At 39.2% G+C, this 26439-nt stretch overlaps 1 protein-coding gene across 1 annotated transcript; it reads right to left on the bottom strand.

The window, feature by feature from the left end:
* Positions 1-10118: 10118 nt before the first annotated feature.
* Positions 10119-14619, bottom strand: LOC147620019 (uncharacterized). Its single transcript, XM_086772157.1, has 5 exons — positions 13737-14619; positions 12215-12324; positions 11745-12119; positions 10853-11642; positions 10119-10765 (listed from the first exon to the last, which is right to left on the bottom strand). Exons 1-5 carry the CDS (start codon positions 13936-13938, stop codon positions 10695-10697), a joined length of 1548 nt encoding a protein of 515 aa, XP_086628283.1. The 5' UTR covers positions 13939-14619; the 3' UTR covers positions 10119-10694.
* Between the last annotated feature and the right edge of the window lie 11820 nt (positions 14620-26439).

Raw genomic sequence — 26439 nt, 5'->3', positions numbered from 1 at the left:
GTATTCTTTGATAATATCTTGATATATAGCAAAGGGCAGAAGGAGCACTTGGTGATGATGCATGTAAGGGCTGTTTTGAATGCTTTAAGAGCCAACAACTTATATGCAAAGGAGAGTAAATGTACATTTATGGCACAAAAGTTTGAGTATCTTGGTCTTGGTCACATAGTGAGAAAAGAAGGCATTATGGTGGTGGACCCTAAGAAGGTTGAGTGTGTTAAGAATTAGCCCACACCAACAAATACCACTCAACTAAGGGGATTATTGGGCTTGTCATCATTCTATAGGAGGTTCATTAAGAGGTATGTTCATATTGCCGCACCTCTCACCGACAAGCTTAAGAAAGAGGCTTTCTTTTGGGATGTTATAGCCGATAAGAGCTTTCAAGAGCTCAAGGAGATGCTCACATCAACCCCTATACTTGTATGCCTAGACTTCTCAAAGCCATTTGTGATTCAAGCCGATGCATGTGGAAGAGGCATTGGCGTTGTTTTGTTCCAAGAACATGGAGTGATTGCTTTTGAGAGTCAAAAGCTTGATGAGAAGGAAATGGTTATGCATGTCTATGATCAAGAGATGTTGGCAATACTTCATTACTTGTATGGGAGTCATTTCTTTGTAGTAAGAGTGATCATAGATTGCTTCAATACTTCTTGTCTCAACCTACATTCTCTCCCAAGCAAAGAAGGTGGGTGGCTACATTGCAAAATTATGACTTTGAGATCTCTTACATGAAGGGAAAATAGAATTTTGTGGCGGATGCATTGTCATGCATATGGGCATGTAGATGCATGGCAATTTCGAAGGTACATAAAGATTGGATTTTGGATATCCAAGAAGAGTACCAATTGGATAAGGAAGTGGCACCATTGTGGCAAAAATTACAACAAGGATCCCATGATGATTTGCTACATTTTGAACTTCGTAATGGACTCATCTACTACAAAGGCAAAGTCTACCTTGTGCTGCCTACTTCAAGCTACAAGAAGAGGGTGTTAGAATAGATGCATTCTTCTCCATTGTCGGGGCACATGGGGCTGTTTAAGACATTTGAGAAGGTGCAAAAGAGTTTTTATTGAAAGGGAATATGAAAATATGTGTATAGTTTTGTGGCAAGTTGCTTGCCTTCTTGTGTCCCAACAAAACAAAAATCCCACCCATAAGCCCAGTAGTTTGCTTTAGCCTTTGCCTATTCCCGATGGCAAATGGACACACATTTCCATGGATTTCATCACGAGGATTCCTCATACAAGGAGGGGATGGGATAGCATATATGTGGTGGTAGATCGCTTGACAAAAGTGGCGCATTTTATTCCCTCCATGGTCAAATTTACAGCATCTATGGTTGCAAAACAGTTTGTGGATCATGTGTTCAAGTTGCATGGAGTGCCACAACAAATTGTTAGTGACTGAGATGTGAAGTTTATGAGTTCACTTTGGAAGAACTTGTTTGAGATCATGGGGACTATTTTGACACCTAGCACTGCCTATCATCCCGAAACCGACGGGCAAACCAAGAGGGTGAACAAGTGGGTGGAAACTTATTTAAGGCACTATTGCCATGATAAGCAAGGTGTTTGGGATGAGTGGTTGCCGCTTGTCGAGTTTGCTCATAATAGCTAACATCATGAGAGCATTGGCATGTCACCTTTTGAGGCACCTAGCACTGCCTATCATGGGGACTATTTTGACACCTAGCACTACCTATCATCCCGAAACCGACGGGCAAACCAAGAGGGTGAACAAGTGGGTGGAAACTTATTTAAGGCACTATTGCCATGATAAGCAAGGTGTTTGGGATGAGTGGTTGCTGCTTGTCGAGTTTGCTCATAATAGCTAACATCATGAGAGCATTGGCATGTCACCTTTTGAGGCACTTTATGGGTACAAAGTGAATATGCCAATGATTATTCAAAAACAAGAAGGGGTGAATCCTAATGCAAAAGAAGACATGGAAAAGTTGGATGCACTCTTGCAACAATGCAAAGCTAATATGAAGCAAGTTCAAGAAAGGACGAGGCATTATGCTAATGCTCATTGGAGGCCATTGGAATTCATGGAGGATGATTGGGTATTCTTAAGGATTCCCAAGACATGATATGGTTCTCTCAAGGGCACAACAAATACCAAGCTAGCTCATCGCCGCTACTATAAGGTTGTGAGGCGTGTTGGTTTATCAATTGGCAATTCCATCAACCTTAAAGGTTCATGATGTGTTCCATGTATCAAATCTCAAAGCTTACCTTGGGCCGGAGGTATTTGTGCAAGATGAATTGCCTCTAGTGGATGAGGAGGGAATGATTATGTGCCAGAAGCAATTTTGGGTATAAGAGAAAGAGTCCTTTGCAACCGTACATTAGTGGAGTACTTGATCAAATGACGAGGACTACCTAAGGAAGAAGATTCTTGGAAACCCGCCTCTACATTGGAAGGATTTGAAGGGTTGTTGGATGCATTTTGGAAGTTCAACGGGGGTCATGAACAGGGAATTAACTTGCTAGAAATTACTATAAATTCACTGTGGACAGCCCTATACCTTTGGGAATTGGATGCATGATAATTGGAAGCTATTACCATTATGGGGAAGAAGTTATGGCTTGTTTTGAAGGCTTATTAAGCAGTTTACAGCTATATACATGTGATTTTGATATCCCATACATGGTGAAGGCATAAGCTTCAAGATTTACATGAGTCCATTAACATATACTCCATCCATGGGAATTGCAATTGTACATATCAATGGCTTCGAGGACGAAACCTTTTGGGTGGGGATGGTTTGTAACAAAGTGGAATAGTCTCATATGAATAATGGGCCCAAGGCCAATTGACCATGCCCATGGACAACACTTATGATAGTATGAAATGGGGGTCATGTATATAGGTCTCATACACCATATTTTTGATAGCTTTTGACAATCAAGTTACACAAGCCTTTACTTTCTCTTCATGTACTAATCCTAGGTTAATCTCTCATGTTTACCTTAATCTTAGGCTAATGAGGTTAAATCTAGATTGACACTTTCTTTCAAAACCCCAAAAAAAAAGACGAGTCTCTAGGTGATCAGGAGCGAGGGCACACCTTTTGCCCTCGCCCATGCACAATACCTGCAATTATCATCACTGGGCTCTATCCTATGCGCACACACCGCACAAAGCTTCATCATCGATAGCTATCCAGGTGTACATCTCTAGATGGGGGGCCATGGTGGGCGCAAGCCTGGTCGATGGTACGACCCATTGCTTGGATCTTCTAAATCACCCCCGCTTCACCCCAATAACTGTGTTTCATGACTAATCCATCTGACCCATAACTTCTTCTTCGGCTCAACACCGATGGATTCTCACCAATCAACTACCACTCCTATCAACACAAGATCCCAGATCTCCAATGTCAAAAGAAGACAAAGCACCAAAAGAAAAACAGAGAACACCACAACCCGATTTCTCAACATCCAAGTGTTCTCTCTCTCCCTCTCTCTTGCAACTCTAATCTAGCATATGTGTGCTTAGGGTTAGGGTTTGGGAGTGATTAGTATTAATCACTTGTTCACTCTTGCTTCTCTCTCTCCCTCTTGATTCACTGATTAGGGCTACCAACGCAATTGTCTTCTGCGGAGATCCCATACAATCTTCGCGAGAGAGGTTGCATCACGCGTTCGATTAGAGCAAACGCCTCGCGGTGACAATGAGTGCGGGAGGACAGTGGTGAGTGTGACGAGCAGCTACGATGGAGCTCTTGAGCCTAGCTCGAGCTCTACGGATATGCAACTTCCCATGACACGTTAGGGTAGGGTTTCCTTAACAGATGCCATCTGGTTTTGCAAAGATTAGAACACACAGTTGCCGACAAGAGTAAATAAAAGTGTTTCTCACAAGCAAAAGTCCTCAGAAGCCTCAAAACAAGATTCCAAACGTAAATGTAACTTTAGGTTTTGGAAGGCTTCCACAAATCAGAATTAGACCTAGACTTTGGGTTAACCCAATGCAAAGAAGACTCATAAGACCGAGCAGTCGTGAGTGTTGGTGCTTTATATGTGGCCAGATGGGCCATTAGAAAGGGAGTTGTCCCTTGGTGCAAAAGTAGATTTCACCAAAGCCGAAGGCAAAGGGAGATCCCTTGACTGAGATTACAAGTAATCCCAAGATAACTTTCGTTTATACCATAGTTTTAGACCATAGTTCTTGCATGGATTGTAACTTTAATATGGCAATTTTAGGACCCAATTATCTTATACACATGTATGGATCAATGTTGGGGAAGCTGTACACATCCTATTTGATCTAGGAAACACTCACAATTTTATTAATACAAAACTGGTGCACAAATTGGGAGTGGAGACCCAACCAAGTCATCATGTTTATCTGTTAACCTGGTAGTGGGGCATGGACAAATCTAGGACAGATGTGTGACATAATCGTCTATCACTATCCAGAGTTATTCAGATAGTCTAGATTTTTTGTTAATGAATCTAGATAGTGTAGAATATTATTATAGGCAAAAAATAGTTTTATAACCATGACGTCCATGTGGATTTGAAGAATCATACATTGTCTTTTTTACTAGAAGATGATCCAATTTGTCTCAAGGGTGATTTTGGAGTCCGACTCTCTACTTTTGTAAACTCTGTAGAACTTCATAATATAATACAAAGTTCGTGTTGTGATTATGAAGTGTTTCAATGTGTTCTTAATCCTTTTTCATATGTGATGTTGCTTTTGCTTTTAAATCTAGTAAGTTATATGTTTGGGAGACACGAGAGTTAGAAAGCATTAAAGTAGAGTTCATTGATGTTTTCCCCGTAGAGTTACCTCATGGTTCACCACCCAATCAATCTCGGTTGACCATGGGATTGATTTAATTCCATGGATTCAACCTGTGAGCATAGTCGAGTGTAACAAGTCCTCAAGACCTATTATACCAAGAATCACTAATGCACCAACACAAGATTAGGGTTAACTAAACATAAAGGGTGCATGCTAGCTCACCACCCAACCATAGGATCCATACTTCGATCCAACCCCGAACTTGGGACTAAGGCTCCACACCAAGGCCTCACTTATCTAGTGGTCACTGATGCTATAAATAGCCAACTACCATAAATAGCCTCTAGCCAAGTATTATTAGATATAAGCCTTATTAGCCCCCAACAACTACTTGTAATCTCCTAATCCCAAAGCCCCCTAAGCCTCTTGGATTAGGCCCACTAATCTGAAGATCAATAACCAAGTACATAACAAAGGCTCTCTAAAGTAGCTTCATAGTTGTCTTCAACTCATTTGATGGTTCAACAGACGTTTGGTCTACATCATCCTTGAATTTTGGCAATCCTCTATCAATCATCTACATTAAGTTTTTTGCATTGTAAAAGAAGTTCTCCAAAGAAATATAGCAAATACTCCTACTTGTGGGAGGAGGCCCTTAAGTGGGTAGATTGGGACCCAATCTGGTGTCATCTCTACATTCTCTCTCTCTCTCTCTCTCTCTCTCTCTCTCTCTCTCTCTCTCTCTCTCTCTCTCTCTCTCTCTCTAGCTCTATCTCATGTGGATAAAAATTTAAGTGGATTGCCTCACACTCACTAATATGAAGGTAAAAAGGAGGCCTTGATGTGCATTACATAATCATACCAATTGCATGTTACAGTATACACTTCATGCGAGTAGTACATGGCATGTTAGGTCATCTCTCTCTATTGTGTATTGAACATGAAGAAGCAACAATTTGTTGTGCTAATCACAATCAAGAAATCCCCAGTGTGATGTGGACATGCTTCTATCCACCATTGGCCAACTCAAAGTCAAGTACGCGATCGGAATTCATGTGTTTGCCAATTCATTGTAATATTATCTAGGTGCCTAATGAGCAACCAAGTGTGAACAAAGTCATTGGATTATTGTGTGAACACACTAAATTGGACATTATTATTAGGATCGGTAGTCAACTCACCAATATTAGACACTATAAATAGGATTCTAGGCCTTAGCCATATTCATTCCTTGATCAGTCAGTCAGTCATCATTGAGTCATTGGGCAGTACCATTGAGTATCTATATTCCGCATTATATATACTTCATGTTAGTAATACATGAAGTATATGGTAGATTAGTTTCTCTCTCTCTACTCTTCATGTTAGTAATACATGGTAGATTCTTCATGTTGGTAATACAATTAGGTCCTCTCTCTCCACTGTGTAAAGAGCATGAAGAAAAAGTAGTTTGTTGTGCATGGGTTTAACTCTCTGATTAGGCGCTAATAATAATCATCAATTCATAAACACACTTCCACAAGCACCATGTTATAAAGAAAGTGATAGAGATTCCTCTGGATGAGTGTGACATCTATGCCATGCTCTGCAAGACAAGGAGATGACAATACCAACTCATGTGACATGATCGTAAGTTCAAAAGCATAGACTAGTTCTACAACAGTAGAGCCTAAGCCTACTGAAAGTGTCATATCCTTCTAACATTGAGTCTTCATCAATAATGACAAGGTGGATGTGATAATGAGGCGAATGTAAAGTCCCAACTCCTAGCACTTTTTTGAGTGATTCGGACATATATATGAGATTTGAATTTCCTATTTTAACTCTTTCTAGAGTAATTTGGACATTTTTGAGGAATTTGGACAATGAGATTTGTATTTCCTTTTTAGCTCTTTCTAGAGCAATTATGCATATGTTGTTGTTGTCAATTGCCTTTACTACTATTTTGGGATATTGTAGCTTCTCTTCAATTGGTTTATGAACTATAGATGATGCTCCAAAACTTAACCTACATTTTGGGATTTACTACTATTTAGCACTATAGAACTTCACTCTTCTCTATTTAAAGCTGTAACATGTATTAGACTTCAAAATATTACATTTATACACTAGAAACTTGGAGGGAGAATTAAAGTGTACTTCTACAAGGTTTTTCAAATGTTAAATGGGTTTTTGGCAACCTGAAACCCTCCCCCTCTTTATAAAATGTTGAGTTATGCACTTCATGAAACACCTAAGAACTATGTTGGAGGTTGCCCTCCATCATACAACCAATTGTAATCTCAATCTATTACTGATGGTCCAACACCGTGTGAGCAAGAAAGGTATTACATCAATACACCTACGTGACTTTTGCAATATATGGTGCAATTAATAGCCAACACTTGCTCATGGACATGATTATCTTTCCTAGCAAGTATATGGGCAGATTCAAAGGCAGATTCGGACTTGATTTTGAGGCTCTATAGGCACCCAGAAGTGCCCAAAACATGCGCCCATATATGGGACACCTTTTGGGCACAGTTTGGAAGCCAAATATGACTTTTTGGACATTATTATATAGGTCAAAAACGAAAAACCAACCTGAACACGACTTTCCATCCTATCCCTATATAAAGCAAGTTTAAGGGCATGGAAAGGCAGAAATCAAATAGATCTCTCAAGCATCTCACAAGTATTGGCGCAAGAACCCCTACATAGAGGCAACTCTAAGCAATAAGGCAAGCATCTGAGAGCACAACCAAGATACTGAATCAGCAAGCTTTTGTATGCACATAGATTAGCATGCATGAATTAGATCTAGGTCAAGATCCAAGATCATTGTACATATTCATGTTTGGAATATACATTAGATTAGGTCTACCTTGTCTTGTCTTCTGTGTGTTTGCTAAACATAGGATTAGCGCTAGGATGATAGGGAAGAGATGTTAGAATTGTTTATCACACCTAACATACCAACAAATTTTGAAACCATTACTAGCAATTTTGCTTGGTTTCAAACACAAGGTTGGTTGGGAGCATATGACACTCACAAATGCCTAATTCTAAATGAGAGTACTATGTGCCATCCCTATGGTACACTAAAGCTCTACCAAAAAATATATAAACATCTTTAAAAAATACTTGTAGACTTAGTATATGGTTTTACGATTGACTATATTGAATATCCAGTACTTATAACCCTTGAAGAGAAAACTAATATCGATATGTTTATTAGTATAACCAAAGCCCCCGACCCACCCACATTTGAAGAGGATAGAGAGGGTGATAGTAATTACACTTCTCCCTTTAATCGCAAGTGACATTCGAAGACATGATAGATACATCATTTTGGACTGCGCATCCATGACCATTTGTAAACTACAATCCATATTTTAGGTGGACCATCTATAAGCTGCAATCCAAAAGAAATCACTACAAATTTAAGCTTAGTGACCGAGCCTTTAGGCCTTAACAGAATTTCGAGGATGGAACATGCACCAGGTAAGGGGGGATGTTAACCTAGTTTTAAGGTTAACAAAAGCACTCTCTATTACATACGAGATTAGCAATAAGTGTCATGAAGAAAAGGCAGTATGAAAGTTGTAAATATTATGAGAAAAGTTGATCGTGACCAAGCTTTTACTTTTACTAGTTAGTTTTTAAGTTTTGGGCACCCAAATATCAAAAAGGATGTTTATACATTTTCTCATAATACAAAGACACAATCAACCTATTGTTTATGTAAATGCACAAGTCGTAACTTTTTACATGGTATCAAAGCACAAGCTATAGGCAATATGCTTTGGCTAGTTAATGTGTTTATTAGCACAACAAGTTGGAACCTCAAGGGTTTGACCACCACCTTTGGCTTTAAAGGAAACCTAGACAGCATATATTACATTCTTTGGAAGTTCAAGATGAAGGAAAATATATCATCACACAAATTGTGGGACATTGTGCTTAACCTTCTTAGAAGGATCTATGGCAATACCGGATCTTTTCAATCCAACTTTGACAAATTTTGCTAGATCTTGCTCTTGTTTCCGTGTGGACAAGAAAAGATGTGAACACATGGTGTTCCATTGTCCATCACCAATTGTGCTATGAATTCCCCTTTACATAGAGCATTTTCTTTATGTTTAAGCAACCTCAATGCACGACATGCCCCGATTTGCCGTATCTTTTCAATCCAACTTTGACAAATTTTGTCAAATCCTGCTCTTGTTTTCGTGTGGAGAAGAAAAGATGTGAACTGTGTTATCAATTCTTTACATAGAGCATTTTCTTTATGTTTAAGCAACCTTAATGCGTGACAGGTCCCTATTTTGACACCGAATGGTGGAAAGTGTGGCAAGATGGCTAGAAATAGCTTTGATAGGTTCTATATTCAGACATTTTGTTTTGGTTGTATTAATTAAGTGGCCACTTCATTAATTTTTTGGTCTAAGGTTAGTTTTCCTCCTGCTCACAACTTGTCTCCTCACCCGCCCCTCGCTTGGGTGCTCCCCTCTGCTACCAGTGCACATCGCTCACCCTACCTCCCTTAGGCTCACCTCAGCCATGCTTGCTCCAAGTTCCTACCCTGCTCACCTCAGCCCTGCCGGCTCTGCTCCCCTCAGCCTGTTTTGATCGCCTCCCCTTCCCTCACCCCTGTGCTCAACCTCCCTTGCCCTAAGCCGTCTTTTAAAAGCCTGCCTCGACCTTGGTGGAGATGTCTTCTGACTGGGTCTCAATCCTGTGAATAGTAGAGGACTTCCTAAGCAAGCAAGCAAGGTTGCAGCAAAGAAGTTTCTCGTAACCCAGACTAGCTTACGCAATGGTTGCAAAAGTCTGCACGCGATGGTTGCAAAAATCTGCACGATCCCTGCAACCACATCCCTACAAAGGTTGAAGTTCCTGCTCTCCACAGATTATAGATCTTAGTCAACTCAGCTTAGCAGCACATTATAGATCTTGACCATCAAATTCCCAACCTTGACAATCTACAAATCTTTGGGTCTACTCAAGAATCATGTGTTTGTCAAGGATTCGAGCAATCAGCTTCAATTCGGATTGGTTGATCATCAAGAATTTGGGCTATCAGCGCCAAGCTAAGAAAGATCCAAAATCTTACAGCCATGATCTTCCACGTATTTGATACCAAGCGGTTATGATAATGAATTCTGTGAAGAACCAAGGACAGGTGGTCAAAAAGGAGCTGATGTGGTGGCACATCACACATACATGTTGGTGTCCACCAGGGCTAGAAGAGAGATTCATAGTGCCATGGAACTGCTCACATGAAGACTGCAAGCCTCAAGGTTCATAAGACTCCACTATATCGATCCAAATGTAAAGAGCAATTCCCATAAGGGTAAATTACAAAATCCAGCTTAACAAGGCAAAGAAGCTTCAAAGCCTTCGTTATGATCCAAAATATGTACAAAAACCAGTAAAAGAGCCCAACACATGGCAGCCCTTTAACTACATTTGTATGATAGCTTGAAAAGATCTTAGGAAGCAGTACTCAAATAATACTGAGAAAGCCATATTTTAGACTGAAAGGCCAGTATCATCATCAGAAATGTCCATCATAGAAAACATGTGATGGAATCGTGGATCCCAACTGGAAGCAACATTTTGTACCAGTTGTTAGCACACCAAAAAAAAGGTGATACATAAAACTTGGCAGGTTACTACACAGCACTTTAGCTTTTCCATAGTAACAAGCCAAGATAACTCCCAAAACCCTGTTTGCTTTTCATTTTGCCGTTATCAAGATGCAAGACTTTATCCTGGAAGGGGGCCAAATTGCAGCCCAAGACACCAGTATCTCCAGTATAATACATGAGATAGAACTATAAAACATACGGTACAGCTTTTCCCAGAACGCTTCCAAACCTCGTCGTTGAGTCGAAGTGAACTAGCTTGACAGCACCGTCACAGCATCCCATTTGATATTCAGAGAGCTAGCAGCAAATCCCAACCAACAAGAAAACCAACACCACTAAGACCCATGAAGGGACACCCACAATGATTGCTGCAAACAGTGAGAACCTATCAGTCCCAGAACACCCTCCCGAAGCACACATTCTGACACAAAAAGAAGTGATACTAAAAAACTCACCAGAAGAAGTTGGAAAAGCAACAGGGACAAACCCAGATTCAGAAGGCCCAGATACAGAACTTGGAGCAAAACCCCGTGGAGCTTCTAAGGGAGCTTTTGAAAAAGTTGGAGCCTCTCTCACAATGGAGCCATCAGCTGGTGTCGGGCCTTCGGAAAGATGAGATTTACCTGGATCAGATGGTGCAGTAGCTGGAATTGACTGTGATGGGGGTTCAGAGGGTGCCCTATAACCAGAAGAATGCCGGGATGGAGAAGGGCTACATAAAGGCGAGGGGGAAAGATAAGGAGACGGGGGTGATGCAGACGGACTTGGAGCCAGCCCAATTGCTGAATTATGATGATAGTGATGGTGATGGTGTTGGTAGTGTGGAGCAGCTGCTGTGCCTTCAGAAGCAGGAGCTCTGGCCGTGTGGATATGGGGAGAATCTGACGGAGCTGCGGCAGGAGAATGCCATCGGTGCCCTCTGTAACCTCGCAGCCTGGGAGTATTACGCATACCAGGTGGACAATGAGGTGGAAGGGAGGGAGCTGGAGAGGGACTGGGGCTTGGTGTTTGAGCAGGTTCAAGACTATACTGGAGATATGAGGACAATTCTATTTTTTTAACTCTCCCAAATAAGGTATGGTTCAGTCCAAGGTTCCTTCTCGGAGAGGCTATTATCTCCTGGGCTAACTGCTTGAGCCTCGTAGTTGGAAGCAATACTCCCACCACTGGTAGAATGGAGGTCTGTACAACCAATGGTGACTCAAGGGTTGACCCCTCAAGATTTGTCAGCTGTACAAACAAGCTCTGCACATACCCAGTACACGGTGTCAACTCACTGCCGTACGAAAGCCCGTGACATGACAGAATCCATCATCCGTACTGCTTTCAAAACGAACATGTACATACCTCATTGGGCTTTAAGATGATCCCAGTGGCTAGCTGTTTCCTGAACTCCGCAAAGTTGTAGTTGATGCGCGAAAGAGAGTTGCGAAGAGTGAAATTAAAAAGCACCAGGACTTTTGAGAGAGGAAACCCTGGCTGTTGTGGGACCACCGTGATTCCACCTGGGAAATTTAGCACTTCAAAATGGGAAACTTTCCCAAAGATATCATTTGTTAGGGACAAGTTTGCTGATCGTTGCATGAAAAGCTCCACAAATGTGTCCTTCAACAGGCTAATTTCTGCAGGTGCTATGGAAACATTTGATTGGTCAGGAGAAACTGTGAAGCGTACTTCCGTCCAATTTGTTGATGACAACGAAACCATTGAAACGATATCAATCTGTCAAAGTACCATCACAGCAGACATTATTGGGAAACCCAGATTAAAATCCCAGGCACTTTTGGGCCTCAAACATCTCAGAGCATGATTTTTACCTGAGTGTCTGGAATGCCAATCTCATCCTGCAAGTCAACCTGCAGTTGTGGAAGACTCTCATTGATTGCTGAGACGGACCTGCGCAGCCTAAAGCTGGCTTCAATATGAGCTGTCCACAAGAATCAAAAAAGCAACTTAATGCCCGAAAGGTCATTCCACTAAGAAAGCTAAATGATGCCTATTCCAAGAAGAGCTAACAAAAAATCATCCAAAAATCCTGTTTAATAGCTCACAACATAGTTCATATCAAACATTTCATACTGCCATACGTCAGGGAGAATGAGAGGTATGATAAAGTATGATTCAGCTCCTGGTACAGTTTCATATGTGGCCTTAAAATTTGGGGCTATAAATGCATGTGGGAGTTGGGACTTCAAAATATTGACAATTTTCCACTTGAAAGTTGAAACTTGAAGACTGAAACTTGAAGGCAGAAAACTTGAATATACATAGTACATACTATGTACTACATGTACTAATAAGTATGTGCAGTACATTGGTACAGTGTAGGGCTTTTTCATAGCATAGAGCCCAGTGCCCAACCTGAGGCCCAAGTTTTTTAGAGCCCAGGCCTAGTTAGTGCCCACTGCCCAATTTGAGGCCCAGGTTCTTTACAGTCCGAGCCTAGTACCTACAGGGTGTACACCAGCCATGGTGTCACTTTCCGCAAAAAAGTCTCAAATTTTTTATCTTAAAAATAGAGCAAGAATGATAGGCTAGTTTTATACACCGTTTTACCATACGTTAGCAAACGTTTGCTTCAACAATCATACGAGTATGATATGAACTATGGCTCACAATATTAGTTATTGGACAGACACAGCTTTCACCATGCAAACAAACTGTGAGAAAAGCCATTTCAAAGACACACAATAAACATGTTAAGATTTTACAAATCAGTACAATATGCCCATCGCAGTACATATTTATCATTGTATTGGCATTTATTTGTATGATGAGTGTAAACATGGTTGTGTGCCGTGTAGGCATGTGTAGTAGGCATTCTCTAATTGATCAGAGAGGTAAATGATAATGCAAATGAGCTACAGGAAGACAAGCAAGGCTGCAGCTGTTAAAATGTCTGCAGATCTGCATTTTGCCGTCATAAATTCAGTGTTGCAGAAAAATGAAAATGGAGGCTGGGCAACAGAGAAGAAGGAAAACCAACCTACAATGTTTAATTAGGCTTGTTCAGTAGGCACCACGGCACAAGGCAAGCATTTTAGTCCTCTTTCAGAACAGCTGCTGTGACTTAAAGTATGCTTTGTCAACCCTAGACTCTTTTAGCTAAGGCATAGAGAACCCGTAGTCTCTAATCAAGCTCGTCTAAGGTCACACAGACCTCATCCTCTTTTACAGAAGTTAGTGTTACGGGGAACATTAGTCGAACATTTACAAAAAATGAAATAGGATGAGGATAAACAGAACTCATACGCTAACATGAATTCAGGGCATATGAAACTCAAACAGTTTTATACGGAGAGAGAATGGAGTTAGGGTTAGGGTTAAGACAGAACTCACGTATCCATGGCACTGAAGAAGGGGGCAGTGTGTCACTGCCGCTGCTCCCGCGGAAACGAAGTGACCAAAGGGCAAACGCCAGCACATAGACACCGAGAATGACTGGAAGCAGCCATCTCCATGTGGACTTTGTGCAGCAGCAGGAAAGCGTGCCTGGTGGTTGCCCAAAAACAACTGCTGTTTCTTCTTCTGGCTTCCCCATGTAATCTCGCTTCTTCTTCTCGAACTACCAAATAGGTAGAAAATGCATTTATTCTACATGGCTGAACTGCATCAGTGTGTGCATTAGCACGAACAATACCCCCTGCGAAATGTAGCATCTGACGAAGATGAAGAAGAAGCCACATTAGGCCTGTGCGCTACCGAGCCAAAACCTGTCCCGGCCCGCATGAGTGCAGAAAAGAGACCCTACGTTAGGGCACACAATCCTGCGTGGAACCCTAACCCCAACCCCAGCCCTAAAAAGATGCAGACTTGCAGATCGAGGTCTATTGGGCCGCAGAGATGGCGAGATGTGAAACAGCCGTGGCGTGAAACGATGCAGATCTGAACTGCGCGGCACCTCCAGAAGCTTATTCTAGAGAGCTGCACAACTCCATTGAAGCACAGAACCTGTAAAGATCCCTTATCTCGAAACGAAAGCCTGCGTGTGAGGGAAGATCTGCTACTGTGTGAAAAACTAGGGCAGAAGCCGGCAGAGAGGAAGAGGGAGAGGGAGAGGTTGGCTAGGGTTTGATGAAGTTCACAGAGGTATGTGAAAAACGATGAAGCAGCTGCACCGACGTAGCCGATAAAGGCATATTTCGATTTCGATCTGTGTGAGAAAGAAGAGTACGAACTCACAGTAGGGACAGATAGGCAGGCAGAGTGTCACCACTATGGTGGTAAGAAGTCTCCTTTTAGAGCCCTCTTTACCCTTGCTTTCAAAAATTCAACTTTATTACCCTCATTTTCTTAAAGCTAAGTCTTATCTACTCAAATTTTTGGAATGGATCATGTGGGCATATTCCCCACACATTGAAATGGGGTTATACCATTGCTTGTTCCTTTGGCCGTTTCACACCTAAAGCCCGCCCCCTCACCTTCAACAAGTGAACCTGCATGTCTCGGGAGGTTCACAAAAACTTTGCACACCTTCCCAGTCCTCGCCATGGCTCAAATCCGATGGCCTGCCCCCTACACTTCAACTTGAAGGCCTAGAAAGAACCATCTCCTTCACTTGAATTTGCTTCAGGTGGCTTTCTCTTAATTCCCTCTTCACACAAGGTGTCAAGAACCTAACAATGGGCATCCAGCAGCTAAGCTTGGATGGGCATCGACATGTTTCCCCGCCCATCCAAGATAAATATGTAAGGGTGTCTAAGCCCCTGCATGGGTAAGGACATGTGTAATGCCCCTAAGTTGCCCATGGCTAAAGACGTTACACTCTTGCATGGATAATGGGCAAGAGCACTTCTCTCCTACATACCATGTCCATTAAAAACTCTAAAGGACGGAATTAAAACAAGGAGGAGGTTGTTTCTAGCACCACCACCACCCCAACCCTAATCCCTTAAAACCTATATATTATCCACATTGTCAAAGAGGTGGGTTGGTGGGTGGGTGAGATTATTTACCTAGACCTCAAATGCTCCTCTCATTCTCCTATAATATACATAACGAAGGATGGCCACTTAAACAAACCCAAAAAAAAAGTGGTAATTCTATATTTATGCATCTTCTTCTACTAATCAATGTGGCAAACTAGCTTGTTATTTTGAGTTATTTGCCAGCACAAGCAAAAGAGCATGCATGTATACGTCAAGTATCTTTCCACCTTCAAAATATCCATAGTTTTATGGTAACACTATTGATGTTGCATCTTACTCCATAAGATGTGTGGGCTTATAGTTGCTTTATCAAAAGGACTCCCTCCCCTTTCACACGATCCATAAAGGTTATTGTACATGTGCTTGTGACGCTTTCTATTGGCAAAGTACTTCTTCTTCCCATTCAAGTATTCTAATCTTTCCCCTTTCCATAATCTTCTTCATGGAAAAACGTACAATTTTATTCTCCATTGTAGTGCCTTTAGTCATCTTGTAAGTAATAGTTTTGTTGTGTGTGTGCCTATTGTATCATGATGCTCCTTTTATTATTGAATGTAATTTTGTTTTTGTTTTTGTTTTTGTGCTAAGTATGTGCATGTGTTTGCTATAAAACGAGACTATTCTATGTTGCTCTTTTGGTCGTTGTTGTGATCAATATAGGTGGTTGTGCTATTATTGACCGCCACATCATGTTATCACTCCATATCTTAAGAGCCCCTTTCATGTAGTCTTTTTTTAGATTTTGTATCTCATAGAAATGGAAGATGGCATTGCTTTTTCTAAATCTAAGCTCTTAGACCTTGAAAGTTCCTTGAAAAATGTTCTTCACCCTTCAAACATCTCAATAAGCAATCCCCATCTCAATATAAATGGAAGATGGCATTGCTTTTTCTAAATCAAAGCTCTTAGACCTTGAAAGTTCCTTGAAAAATGTTCTTCTCCCTTCAAACATCTCAATAAGCAATCCCCATCCATGAGGATCCTTTTCAATTATTTGGGCTTCCTTATCTTTATGTCAATCCTACTATGTTGACAAACCCATTTATCGTTGATTTCCCTTTAAACTTCCTACCATTTTAACCTCCCTCTTTTGACAAATTTCAATGTGCTAATCTCCCTTGTATATATATTTACTAATGTAATTAGTGTTTTATACAGCAAGTTGACCAACCTTACATATATCCCTTGCTGATAATGAGATCTACTTGCTCTACTAAGCTTGAAAAGCACGCATTCCTTCTCTCAATTTTCTTTATTCTCCAAGTAGCAAGAGAAGCTTCTTGAGAGATGTTGAAGGAATTTTGAAATGTTTTTATGGGAAAAAGGTACAAAAGATGATAATCTTTTCGTGCTTCTTATTGGTCGTTTTAGAGCAATCTCAGCAATGCAATCTATAAATGAAAAAGTGAATTGTATGTATGAACATGATTGATGATTATGATATTCAAATTACATGCATGTGGTCACTATTAAATTAGCATTCATTTAAGCTAAATTCAATTTATGCCTAGAGTCTACAGTTTATGATTATGATATTCAACTTGCATGCATGTGTTCATTATTAAATTAGCATTCATTTAAGTTAAATTCAATTTATGCCTAGAGTCTACAAACCTTTTAACTTTAGAGCGTGGAATTCATGCCTATGTTTTTACAAATCTAAAAGTTGCAAGTAACTCTTACATTTCTAAATTTTGCATTGTCATCTCTCTCTCTCTCTCTCTCTCTCTCTCTCTCTCTCTCTCTCTCTCTCTCTCTCTCTCTCTCTCTCTCTCTCTCTCTCTCTCTCTCTCTCTCTCTCTCTCTCTCTCTCTCGATGGTATCATTGTAATCGTGTAGCATCACATGGATACTTTTGCTTATGTACCTAGGTTTGCATAATTTTTTATTTTCCATGGTCCAGTATTCATCATGGATATATTGTGCTACTTTTTTTGTCTCATAGACCCTCTGGGTGTTCTGAAGACATTAATATTTTCTTTCTTTCTTTGATATATATTTTACTTATAAACTTATAGTATTTGCCTTTACTTTATTCGTTGACATTACCTTTGAGACTTTATGAAAAGTTTTATTTGTATATGTAAGTGTAGCTTTAATTAGCTAGCTTAAAGCTTACATCATGGAATTCTTAAAGATCTAAGTGGGATAGTGTGTCACAATAAAGATGCTTTAACTTGTAATTTATCTTAATTATTATTAATTCCTTGTTCCCCCTTATACCATTAAATCATTACATTTGACTTCAAGATATCATTTTTGAGTCCATTTTCTTTGTCAATGCACTCCCCACTATGGATGCCAAACTTGTTTTGCACATGCAAAAAGAAGGTACCCTACTTATAATCTTTACATTTATCATTTTTCACTACTATAGTTTACCGCACTAATAGTAGTCATTATCTTTCTCAATGCGCTTCCCACCATGAGATGCCAAACCTATTCTGCACATGCAAAAAGGTACGCTATTTAATCCTTACATTTATCATTTGCCACTGCTATAGTCTATATGCCAAATAATTAAACTCTCTCACTTTTCCCTTCTCATATTTTCTACCAGGATCCATTAACCTCCAACTCTTTATAGCTTCTTTTAAACCAATAGGCTCGTTGCATCTCTAGCCTCCTAGCATTTTTACACTATCTTATACCCACTCCTTCTTTAAGAAGTAGATGGTTGTTATAATAACCCTCATTAACTTCTTTTTTAACCTTCAAGATTTATGAACTTTTTTCATATAAATAATAGCTTGAAATTTTTTTATAGTCTTATCCTTTTGAAATAACCCCATAAACCATGATAATTTATCCTTTGAAATAATTCCATAAACCATGAGAATTTATACGTAGTTTTGTACCTTACCATACACACCTTACATGTCTTATCTCTAAATAAAAGCGTACCTTTGGACCACCATACCATACACATTATGTAATGGATTCTTTCTTTTCTTTAAATCTTACTATAAGAACTTTACAATTTAATTCACCTTATAAATCGTATAGAGACACTGGGTGTGACAAAATCTGTCAATGCATAAAAGATAACACACTAAATGTTATAAGCAATGTCACACAATCTTTCTATGCACACAAATTATGCTTAAGATTACACAACAAAAGAGATGGAGAATTATCAAAAATTTAGTATTAAATGTCACAATTGGCGCAATAAATGGTTTGCATGTTCTGCTTCTACACATGTGCTTCATGGTTGAAGCTTATATATCTTATGGTCTACTTCAATTAATGCTATAATGCTAAAGAATAAAGGGGGTTGGCTATGCCAAATTACACAAAAAGGCCTTGGGTGATCTATGAAATGGGGGGAGTAGGGGGGCCCTTATAGGCCATAAAATACTTGCCAATCCAATGTTGGCCTAAAACACACCAAGTAATGGCCTTAGAATAGCCTACAATAAGCCCCATTAGGGTGACAAATGATGGGTATTGTTCCTTGTCCTAGTAGGCATTAAATTGGGTGCTCCAAACTACTAGCTCTTGCAATGTCGTAGCCAAAACAATAGTTTCTCCAAGGCTTCTACAAAAATGACAATTTAATATCTTTGTAATAGTTCTAATATTTTAACAATAAAAAATTTCATATCTTTATTGAGCTAGATCTTTCAAAATCTATCAACTTACTACTAACCATGTGGCATCAAGTGTCCAAACTTAGATGTTGGTCATTGATGCTACTTAAACATGGCCACTTTAGCCCAATCAACACCTTTGGATTATGTGAGTTTATAATGCCCAATCAAGGGGCAAGATGCAAATTAAAATATAGTTACCATAGCACAAAGTGTTTTGAGGGAGTTTCTTTTCATAGGTTTGTCACCCAAACCAGTCATGTTGCCTTTGTCCATAGCTAGACTTCAAGGAATTGTTTTAGAAATGACACATTGAAAGTTATTTCTAATGCTTCTTGTACCTTGTCTATGATAAATCCTTACTAAAGATATAATTAGGGGTAACCTAGCCATTGCACAAGCTCCTTGATAAACAATGGACACTAGGTTAAAGAGCTAATGAGCCTTTATAAGATAGAAGATGTATCCCCTTCACTTGTCCTACCACACTATTAGAATGGGACTACCTGGCCTTGCATGCTTGTCCATGAGAATGACTCAACGGCCACTCAACAACCAAATGGGCTACCAAACATTACCAATGGATGGCAACCTTGCAACTAGGGGGTTAGGGAAAATTAGCATGTGGTAAGGCATTGCAATGCATGAAACATGGGCATTTATATAATTCAAAGGATCAAACCTTCATCAATTTGATTAATGGGTGCAAGAAGTTTTAGATCTCCATGTGCATCTTTATAGTGGCATGATGTGTATACACATATGCAGCATCAAGGTTTTCAAGGCACACTATGGTTCTCAATAGAGACATAATGGTTCTCCATAAGTGACATGATGTGTATACACATATGAAAGCATAAAGTTTTGCAGTTGGGTAATTATCTCAAACTCTCTCTTTTGAGCAAGTTGGGTGATTATGTCAAACTCTTTCTCTATTGTTGCAAGCTAGTTGTGATAAAGCTACATATGCAAACATCTTGTAAGCCATGCATATTTGATTTTTTTTATGGTATCAAGACAAGATTCATGTTGGTTTCTTGAAGAGTTTACATGAGTGGTCATGCTATTGTGATAGGAGAGAAGTGTTTCTTTTGGATGGTGTTATATTTGTCTTGTTTGTTTTACATGTTGCTTGACTATTATTAGACTCAAATATAAACACTTTATTAAAGTTTTGAATGTTGGGTTTACTATGAGAAGTCATCTAGGTGGTTTATAAAAATGGTACCCAATGCTTCTTGCTTTGATAAGAATGATCGATTTGATGGTTCAAGTACCATACTAGAAAAGTGAAGATGTAGATGGGTCTCATATAAGGAGACATGTGAGGATTATCTATATGTTGTTCATTATCTCTAGGTTAGAAGAGATAGCTAGATACCACAAGTAATATCAACCAAGAGTAGCTTATGCTAATATTCTAGTGGACAACAAATGCAATGGCCCCTTCTTAAAGAATAAATTTTATTGGCTAGAAATGAAAGCATATTTATTATAGATCATCCAAGTGAACGTCATTCATTGATGGAATAACTCGTTGGTGCTGAAGTAGTCATTTGTTGCTAAAGTAGTGGTCAGTGTAGAGTAGTAGTTGGTGCCGAAGTAGTAGTTCGTGCTAAAGTAGTAGTTGGTGTTCGAGTGGTAGTAGTTGAAGAGGAGGAGGCAATCTTTGTGCTCTTGTCTAGTATGCATGATAGCTATAAACAATGTGTTTCATTAATAGCAAATCAACCAAGTAGTGGTGTTGCAGTAGTAGTTGGAGAGGAGAAGGCAATTTTTGTGCTATTGTCCAATATGCATGACAACTATAAACAATATGTTTCATCAACAAATCAGCCAAATCTTATGTTAAATGCTGCAGGGCCATCTCTTATGTTAGAAGACACACGTTTTGGCAAAAAGGAAGGCTCTTGAGAAGCCAATTACAACGGTAGCCAATTACAACGGTTCACACCACTCTAATTGGCTCATTAGTGGTTCATATCACTAATGAGCAACAAGGTGTATAGAAAATAATATATAAATCAAATGTGAAGAAAATTAGGTACTAGTACATAAACAAAGGACACATGATCAAAGACTATTACAAAAAGAGAATGGAAAAAGAGGAAGGATGAAAAAGCCAATGAGTTGGTGAAGGCCAAATAAAGAAGTTGCTAACTTTGTAAACTTTAAATCATTGTTTTAAGTTTATTTGTGATCACTTAGACAAGCACACGTATGCAATAAGGATGCTTGATCAAGTGGAGGTGTTGAGGAATAAGATGATAAAGGCTAGGTATGCATACCTTAGTATCGGTTTGAATTATTTTTATAATCAAATCCTCTTAGGGTGATTGAAATAAGTAGTCATGTATAGCAAGCGAACTAAAGTTGGTATATTGTTATTTCTAATTAGTGCTAAGTGGCAGTGTTAAAGGTTCTATTTTGTAAAGTTCATAACCAGAGTGATGGAGACATCATTGTGGTATATTCAATATTCTAAGCCATGGGCTTTATAGGTTAGACATGTATGATAGATTAGGATATAATGCTTGTTTAGTTATATTGCCACACGTGTTGTGTGCTTTCGGAATAGGGAACCATGAACCCAGGTGGCTATTACACATATACATTTTCCTTGAGGTTCTTATAGAGGAACCATGAACACCCAGGTGGCTATTACACATATACCTTTTCCTCGAGGTTCCTATAGAGGAAAGCATATTTTACATATATTTGGAGAACATGCCATCCCCTTGCACTGCCATTGCAAGAACGGTGCAGATTGTGGTTAACCTAGCCATAGGAGTAAAAGTTACTTGAATGTCAAAACCTTCAACTTATGTAAAACCTTCAACTTATGTAAAACCTTTGGCGGCGAGGACCAATCATGCCTTGTACTTTTTTAAAGTACCATTAGATCTGTATTTTACTTTGTAAACCCACTTAGTGTCAATTACCTTGCATCTTGGAAGACGATCTACAAGGTTCCAAGTGTAGTTTTTCGGGATGGAGTCATATTCTACTTGCATGGCTATACCATCCACTTTGGATCCCCTTGTGCTTTAACAAAGGTGGTAGACTCCTAAGTACCTATTTCATATAAGAGAAAAATTCACAAGATTCTCTTGAGCCCTATTTTTCTCTTGTAACCTTCTAGATCTGTAAACATCTTGAGGCATGTCCTCTATGGCCAGAGGATTATCCAAAAGTTACCTGTACCACTTAGGGAATGCCTTAACTTTTTGTGGCACATCATCATGCTCTTGTTCTTAATCTTTATAATCCATGTTTATAGGAAATGATACAAGCTTCCCTCCATCATGATGTGAGAAATCTCATGCTACATGTGGAGGTTGTGTTGCTTTGGTGTTTTTCTTGTTGCATGATGAAGAAGGAGAAAGCTTCTTATTTATCCAACATGGTTGTTCTTGGAATACCACATCATGGTTCACTATGATCTTCTTTGCCTAATAAAGTCGATATTCTTTAACTCCATGCTGTAACCTAAGAAGTGTTTTATTTAACTAATTGAAGGATCTTTTTCCTGAGAAAAAAAAAAGATGCATTCCTAGATTTTTGTGTCCAATTTGGTCCTCTTAGCATCTAGAACATATACATAACATTCACACCCAAAGACTTTCAAGTGTGTAGATGAAGGTTTCTTACCCGAGTAGGCCATTAACAGTAATAGCATGATTCTTGCACTTTGTAACATCATTTTGTTGCAAAGTGTGAGCGGTAGTGTAAAATGTTGCTTTATGTCTCTTTCTTTGTGCAAAAAATCAAGAATTCATCAAAAATGAATTCTCCTTCTCTGTGTGTTCTAAACTGCTTCAATTTTATTCATGTCCCAGATTCAATCAATGTAAACCATTTCTTAAACTTTCCAAAAGACTAAGAATAAAATACACCCAAATCTTCCTATTGTAATCATCTATCAATGTGAAAAAATAGGAAGAATCTCGAAGTGCAATTTTGCTCATCATTCCATAGAGATCAACGTGAATGAGCTAAAGAGGAGCCTTGGCCCTAAAACTAGACTCTTGTGGTGGTGGGAAGGGTTTCTAGTGCTACTTTTATCAATCATGCAAGCTTCACATACATCTAAACTATCAAAAATTGGTGGCAAATGCTTAACTACCTTACCTTTCTGCATCTCTGAAAGAGACCTTTATGCATCTCTACTAAAAGAGTCTATAAAATGAGATGTCCAAAACTCTCATGCCAAAGTTTGCTACTATCCAAATTGGTTTAGAGTGCAAAAGTCAAAAGCTCATACAAGTTGTTGTTCCAAATATCCTTTACAATGACCTTATCATCTCCATCAAGAATGACTACACCATTGTTGTCGAAGTAAACTTGCATGTCACAATGTGTGATGACTGAGAAGGAGGTTTCACTTCATATCTAGAACCCAAAGAACATTTGAAAGACCTTTTGTATGACCTTCTTTAGACATAAGTGAAATAGTAACTAAACCTTTGATTGAGCACTTTGCATCCTTGCCCATTGCCACATGATATCATCTCCCACGGGCTTTAGGGAGGAATACCAATCTTGATCATGTGCCTAGAAGCCCAATGTCAATGATCTAAAAATCATCATGTCCTGCAACCTTAGTTATTTCACTACACACTTCTTTAATAGCAATAAACAACTCTATTTATGTCGTAACATGACTAAATAACTAGATTCTTCCTTGGTCTTTAGAGAACCATTCTTGGCATCATCTACTTCTTCCTATGTTATTTGGCTATGTGTCCTTTCTTGTTATCACATAAAAGCATTTAACCTTTTTCTTGTCATTTGAAGAGTTAAAATCCTTACCCTTCTTCTTTGTGGTAGCGGAGAAACCTTGGTTGCCACCATTGTGACTCTGCATATCTCCTCATTCCGAAGTAATGAGCTAAACACCTCAAATGTGAGAGGAGTAGGCATGACACCAACATTCAAAGATGTAACAAAACTATCATACTTAGGTGATAATACCCTTGATGAAAAGAGTAATATCCTGGGAGAACACACTCATGTTGCAGCAATCCTGATCATGGAGATCTTTGTTTTTGGTAAGAAATGGAGATCTTTGTTTTTGGTAAGAAATGCCTCTAGGGAGAACACACTCATGTTATAACAATCCTAATCATGGAGATCTTTGATTTTGGTAAGAAACGCCTCCACCGTTTCACCTTCATTCATTGTTGAAGCTGATTTTTGAGATTCTAAATCCTTAAGGGATTTATCGGCTCGTATTAGCTCTGTAACAAAACAAGGCCCATACTTCTATAGTTTTAGAGACATGATGAACCATGGTCATCAAAATATCTTTCATGCTAGTGAGGATGGCACATAGCGTATCTAAATCCCTTTATCTCCAAGCTTGGACAAGGTCGACAACATGTGGTACTATAGGGTTGCTGTTTGCATCCACTTGTTGGTGGTGGGCAAGTAAACATCAACACCAATGATGGTGTCTTAAGCTCATAGGAGGAAAGAAGAGCCTTAAGTTTAAACTTCTAAAGAGGATGATTAGCGCTATGTTAAGCTTTCCATCAACACACCAAATGATAGTGTCTTAAGCTCATAGGAGGAAAGAATAGCCTTAACCTTAAACTTCCAGAAGGATTGGTGCTATGTTAAGCTTTCCATCAACACCAAATGGTTATGGTGAGTGGGGTCTTGTGGAAGGTGCCATTTCTTTTAGGGAATACTAGATAACATTTAGCAAAGAAGCTTTGTACCAAATGATAGTGTCTTAAGCTCATAGGAGGAAAGAATAGCCTTAAACTTCCAGAAGGATTGGTGCTATGTTAAGCTTTCCATCAACACCAAATGGTTATGGTGAGTGGGGTCTTGTGGAAGGTGCCATTTCTTTTAGGGAATACTAGATAACATTTAGCAAAGAAGCTTTGTACCAAGCCGAAGCATGTAAGAGGATACAATGTGTGGTATGTATAAGAGAGCCGGCACAGTTTTTTTCTTCTCTCCCATATCCTACTCAGTTCTCTAAGGCTTATATAAGCTTTAAGTTTATACACCATACAACCATAATCTAGTGTTTAAAACTTTATTTTACTTAAACCTTTCTAAAAAGGTTTCCACCCTAATACAAGAGTTAAAGATTTTTAGAAATATGAGAACCTCCATACATGAAACTGGAGTGTGCGTAGTGTGACTTTATGATAATCTTCTAAACCTAAATTCAAATCCCAAGTAAGTCAATAAAAATATTAGATTTCTCTTCTTTAATTTTTTTAAATTAAATTGTAATTAATAAATCAATTACTTTCTACACATACAATGTCAAAATACATGTTTCGCTCTTGTGATAGGGGGTGAAAGTGTGTATTTTTTCCTGCATAATTGATGTTTCAATTAAGGAATGATGATGGAGTCAAATGATTTGCCAATGTCACATATATACATATTAAATTTAATTTTTAATGGATATGCGAGGTGATTTTTATGCACTTAGATGTGCATAAGTGTGTCGAAGATGTGCCGAATTAATGTATAGTTTTGTGCTATGAGTGGCACATGCAATTTGGTTAATTTTATGAGTTTTATGAGCATGGTGGAATGGGGATTTTTTTCTAGAATTCCATGCATAAAATTAGAGAATGGGGTTAAGCTTTATTTCATTTGGAACTTTGGGTTAAAAGAAGATAATTTACACATAAACTATAATTGATCTTTGTTAATTATTTGGTAGAAAAATTGAAAGCTACACCTACTGACCAATTTGATCATGTATGAGCTACTAATAAGGGTGAGAGGACAATAGGGGTCCTGTCTTGGCAGTCTCTTAGGTTACCATGGGTGTGCGAGAGGGGGGGTGGGGCAAGGTTATCGAACTACTGTAACTAATGATGGTCCTTATTAATGAGTGAGATTTTATTAATGAGAACAAAGAAAGTTTAGGATCTACATGCTCATGTTACTTAGAGGTGAGCACCAATGGACCGCCCCACAGGTTGGGCCATTGGTTACTTTTTGGACGTATCACACACGCACATAGTCATATACTTGCATACGTATATGCACACACACACATGGCTATGCATGCAGACAAAGTCATGCACACTCATATACGTGCACACAAAATCAACATACACCTAATCACCCACATGCAGGTGCGTGCATAGATACCCACACGTGCACATGAAGCACATACACACACTCACATGCTTAAACACATACACTTACACAACACACACATATAAATACATGTGCACGCACACACTCAAGTGTATACACACACACATGCACGTATGCACACACAAGCACACGTGCACACATACACTCACGTACACATGCATGTATACACTCGCATACACATGCACACACACGCATGCATCTACTCACGTACGCATGTATGCACAAATGCACGTACATACACACATACATCCACACACATAGGCACATAGATGCGCACACACTCTCGCATACATGCACACACATTCTCTTGCATACGTGCACACAGAGACACATACATGTGCATATACATAGGCATATGCATACACAAGCACACACACGGTG

This window comes from Cibotium barometz, chromosome 32, assembly GCF_041138505.1.
Source record: "Cibotium barometz isolate CiBa-2024 chromosome 32, ASM4113850v1, whole genome shotgun sequence".
NCBI classification, from domain to species: Eukaryota; Viridiplantae; Streptophyta; class Polypodiopsida; order Cyatheales; family Cibotiaceae; genus Cibotium; species Cibotium barometz.
Note: the sequence above shows the minus strand (reverse complement) of the source record. Positions and strands in the feature narration are given on the sequence as shown.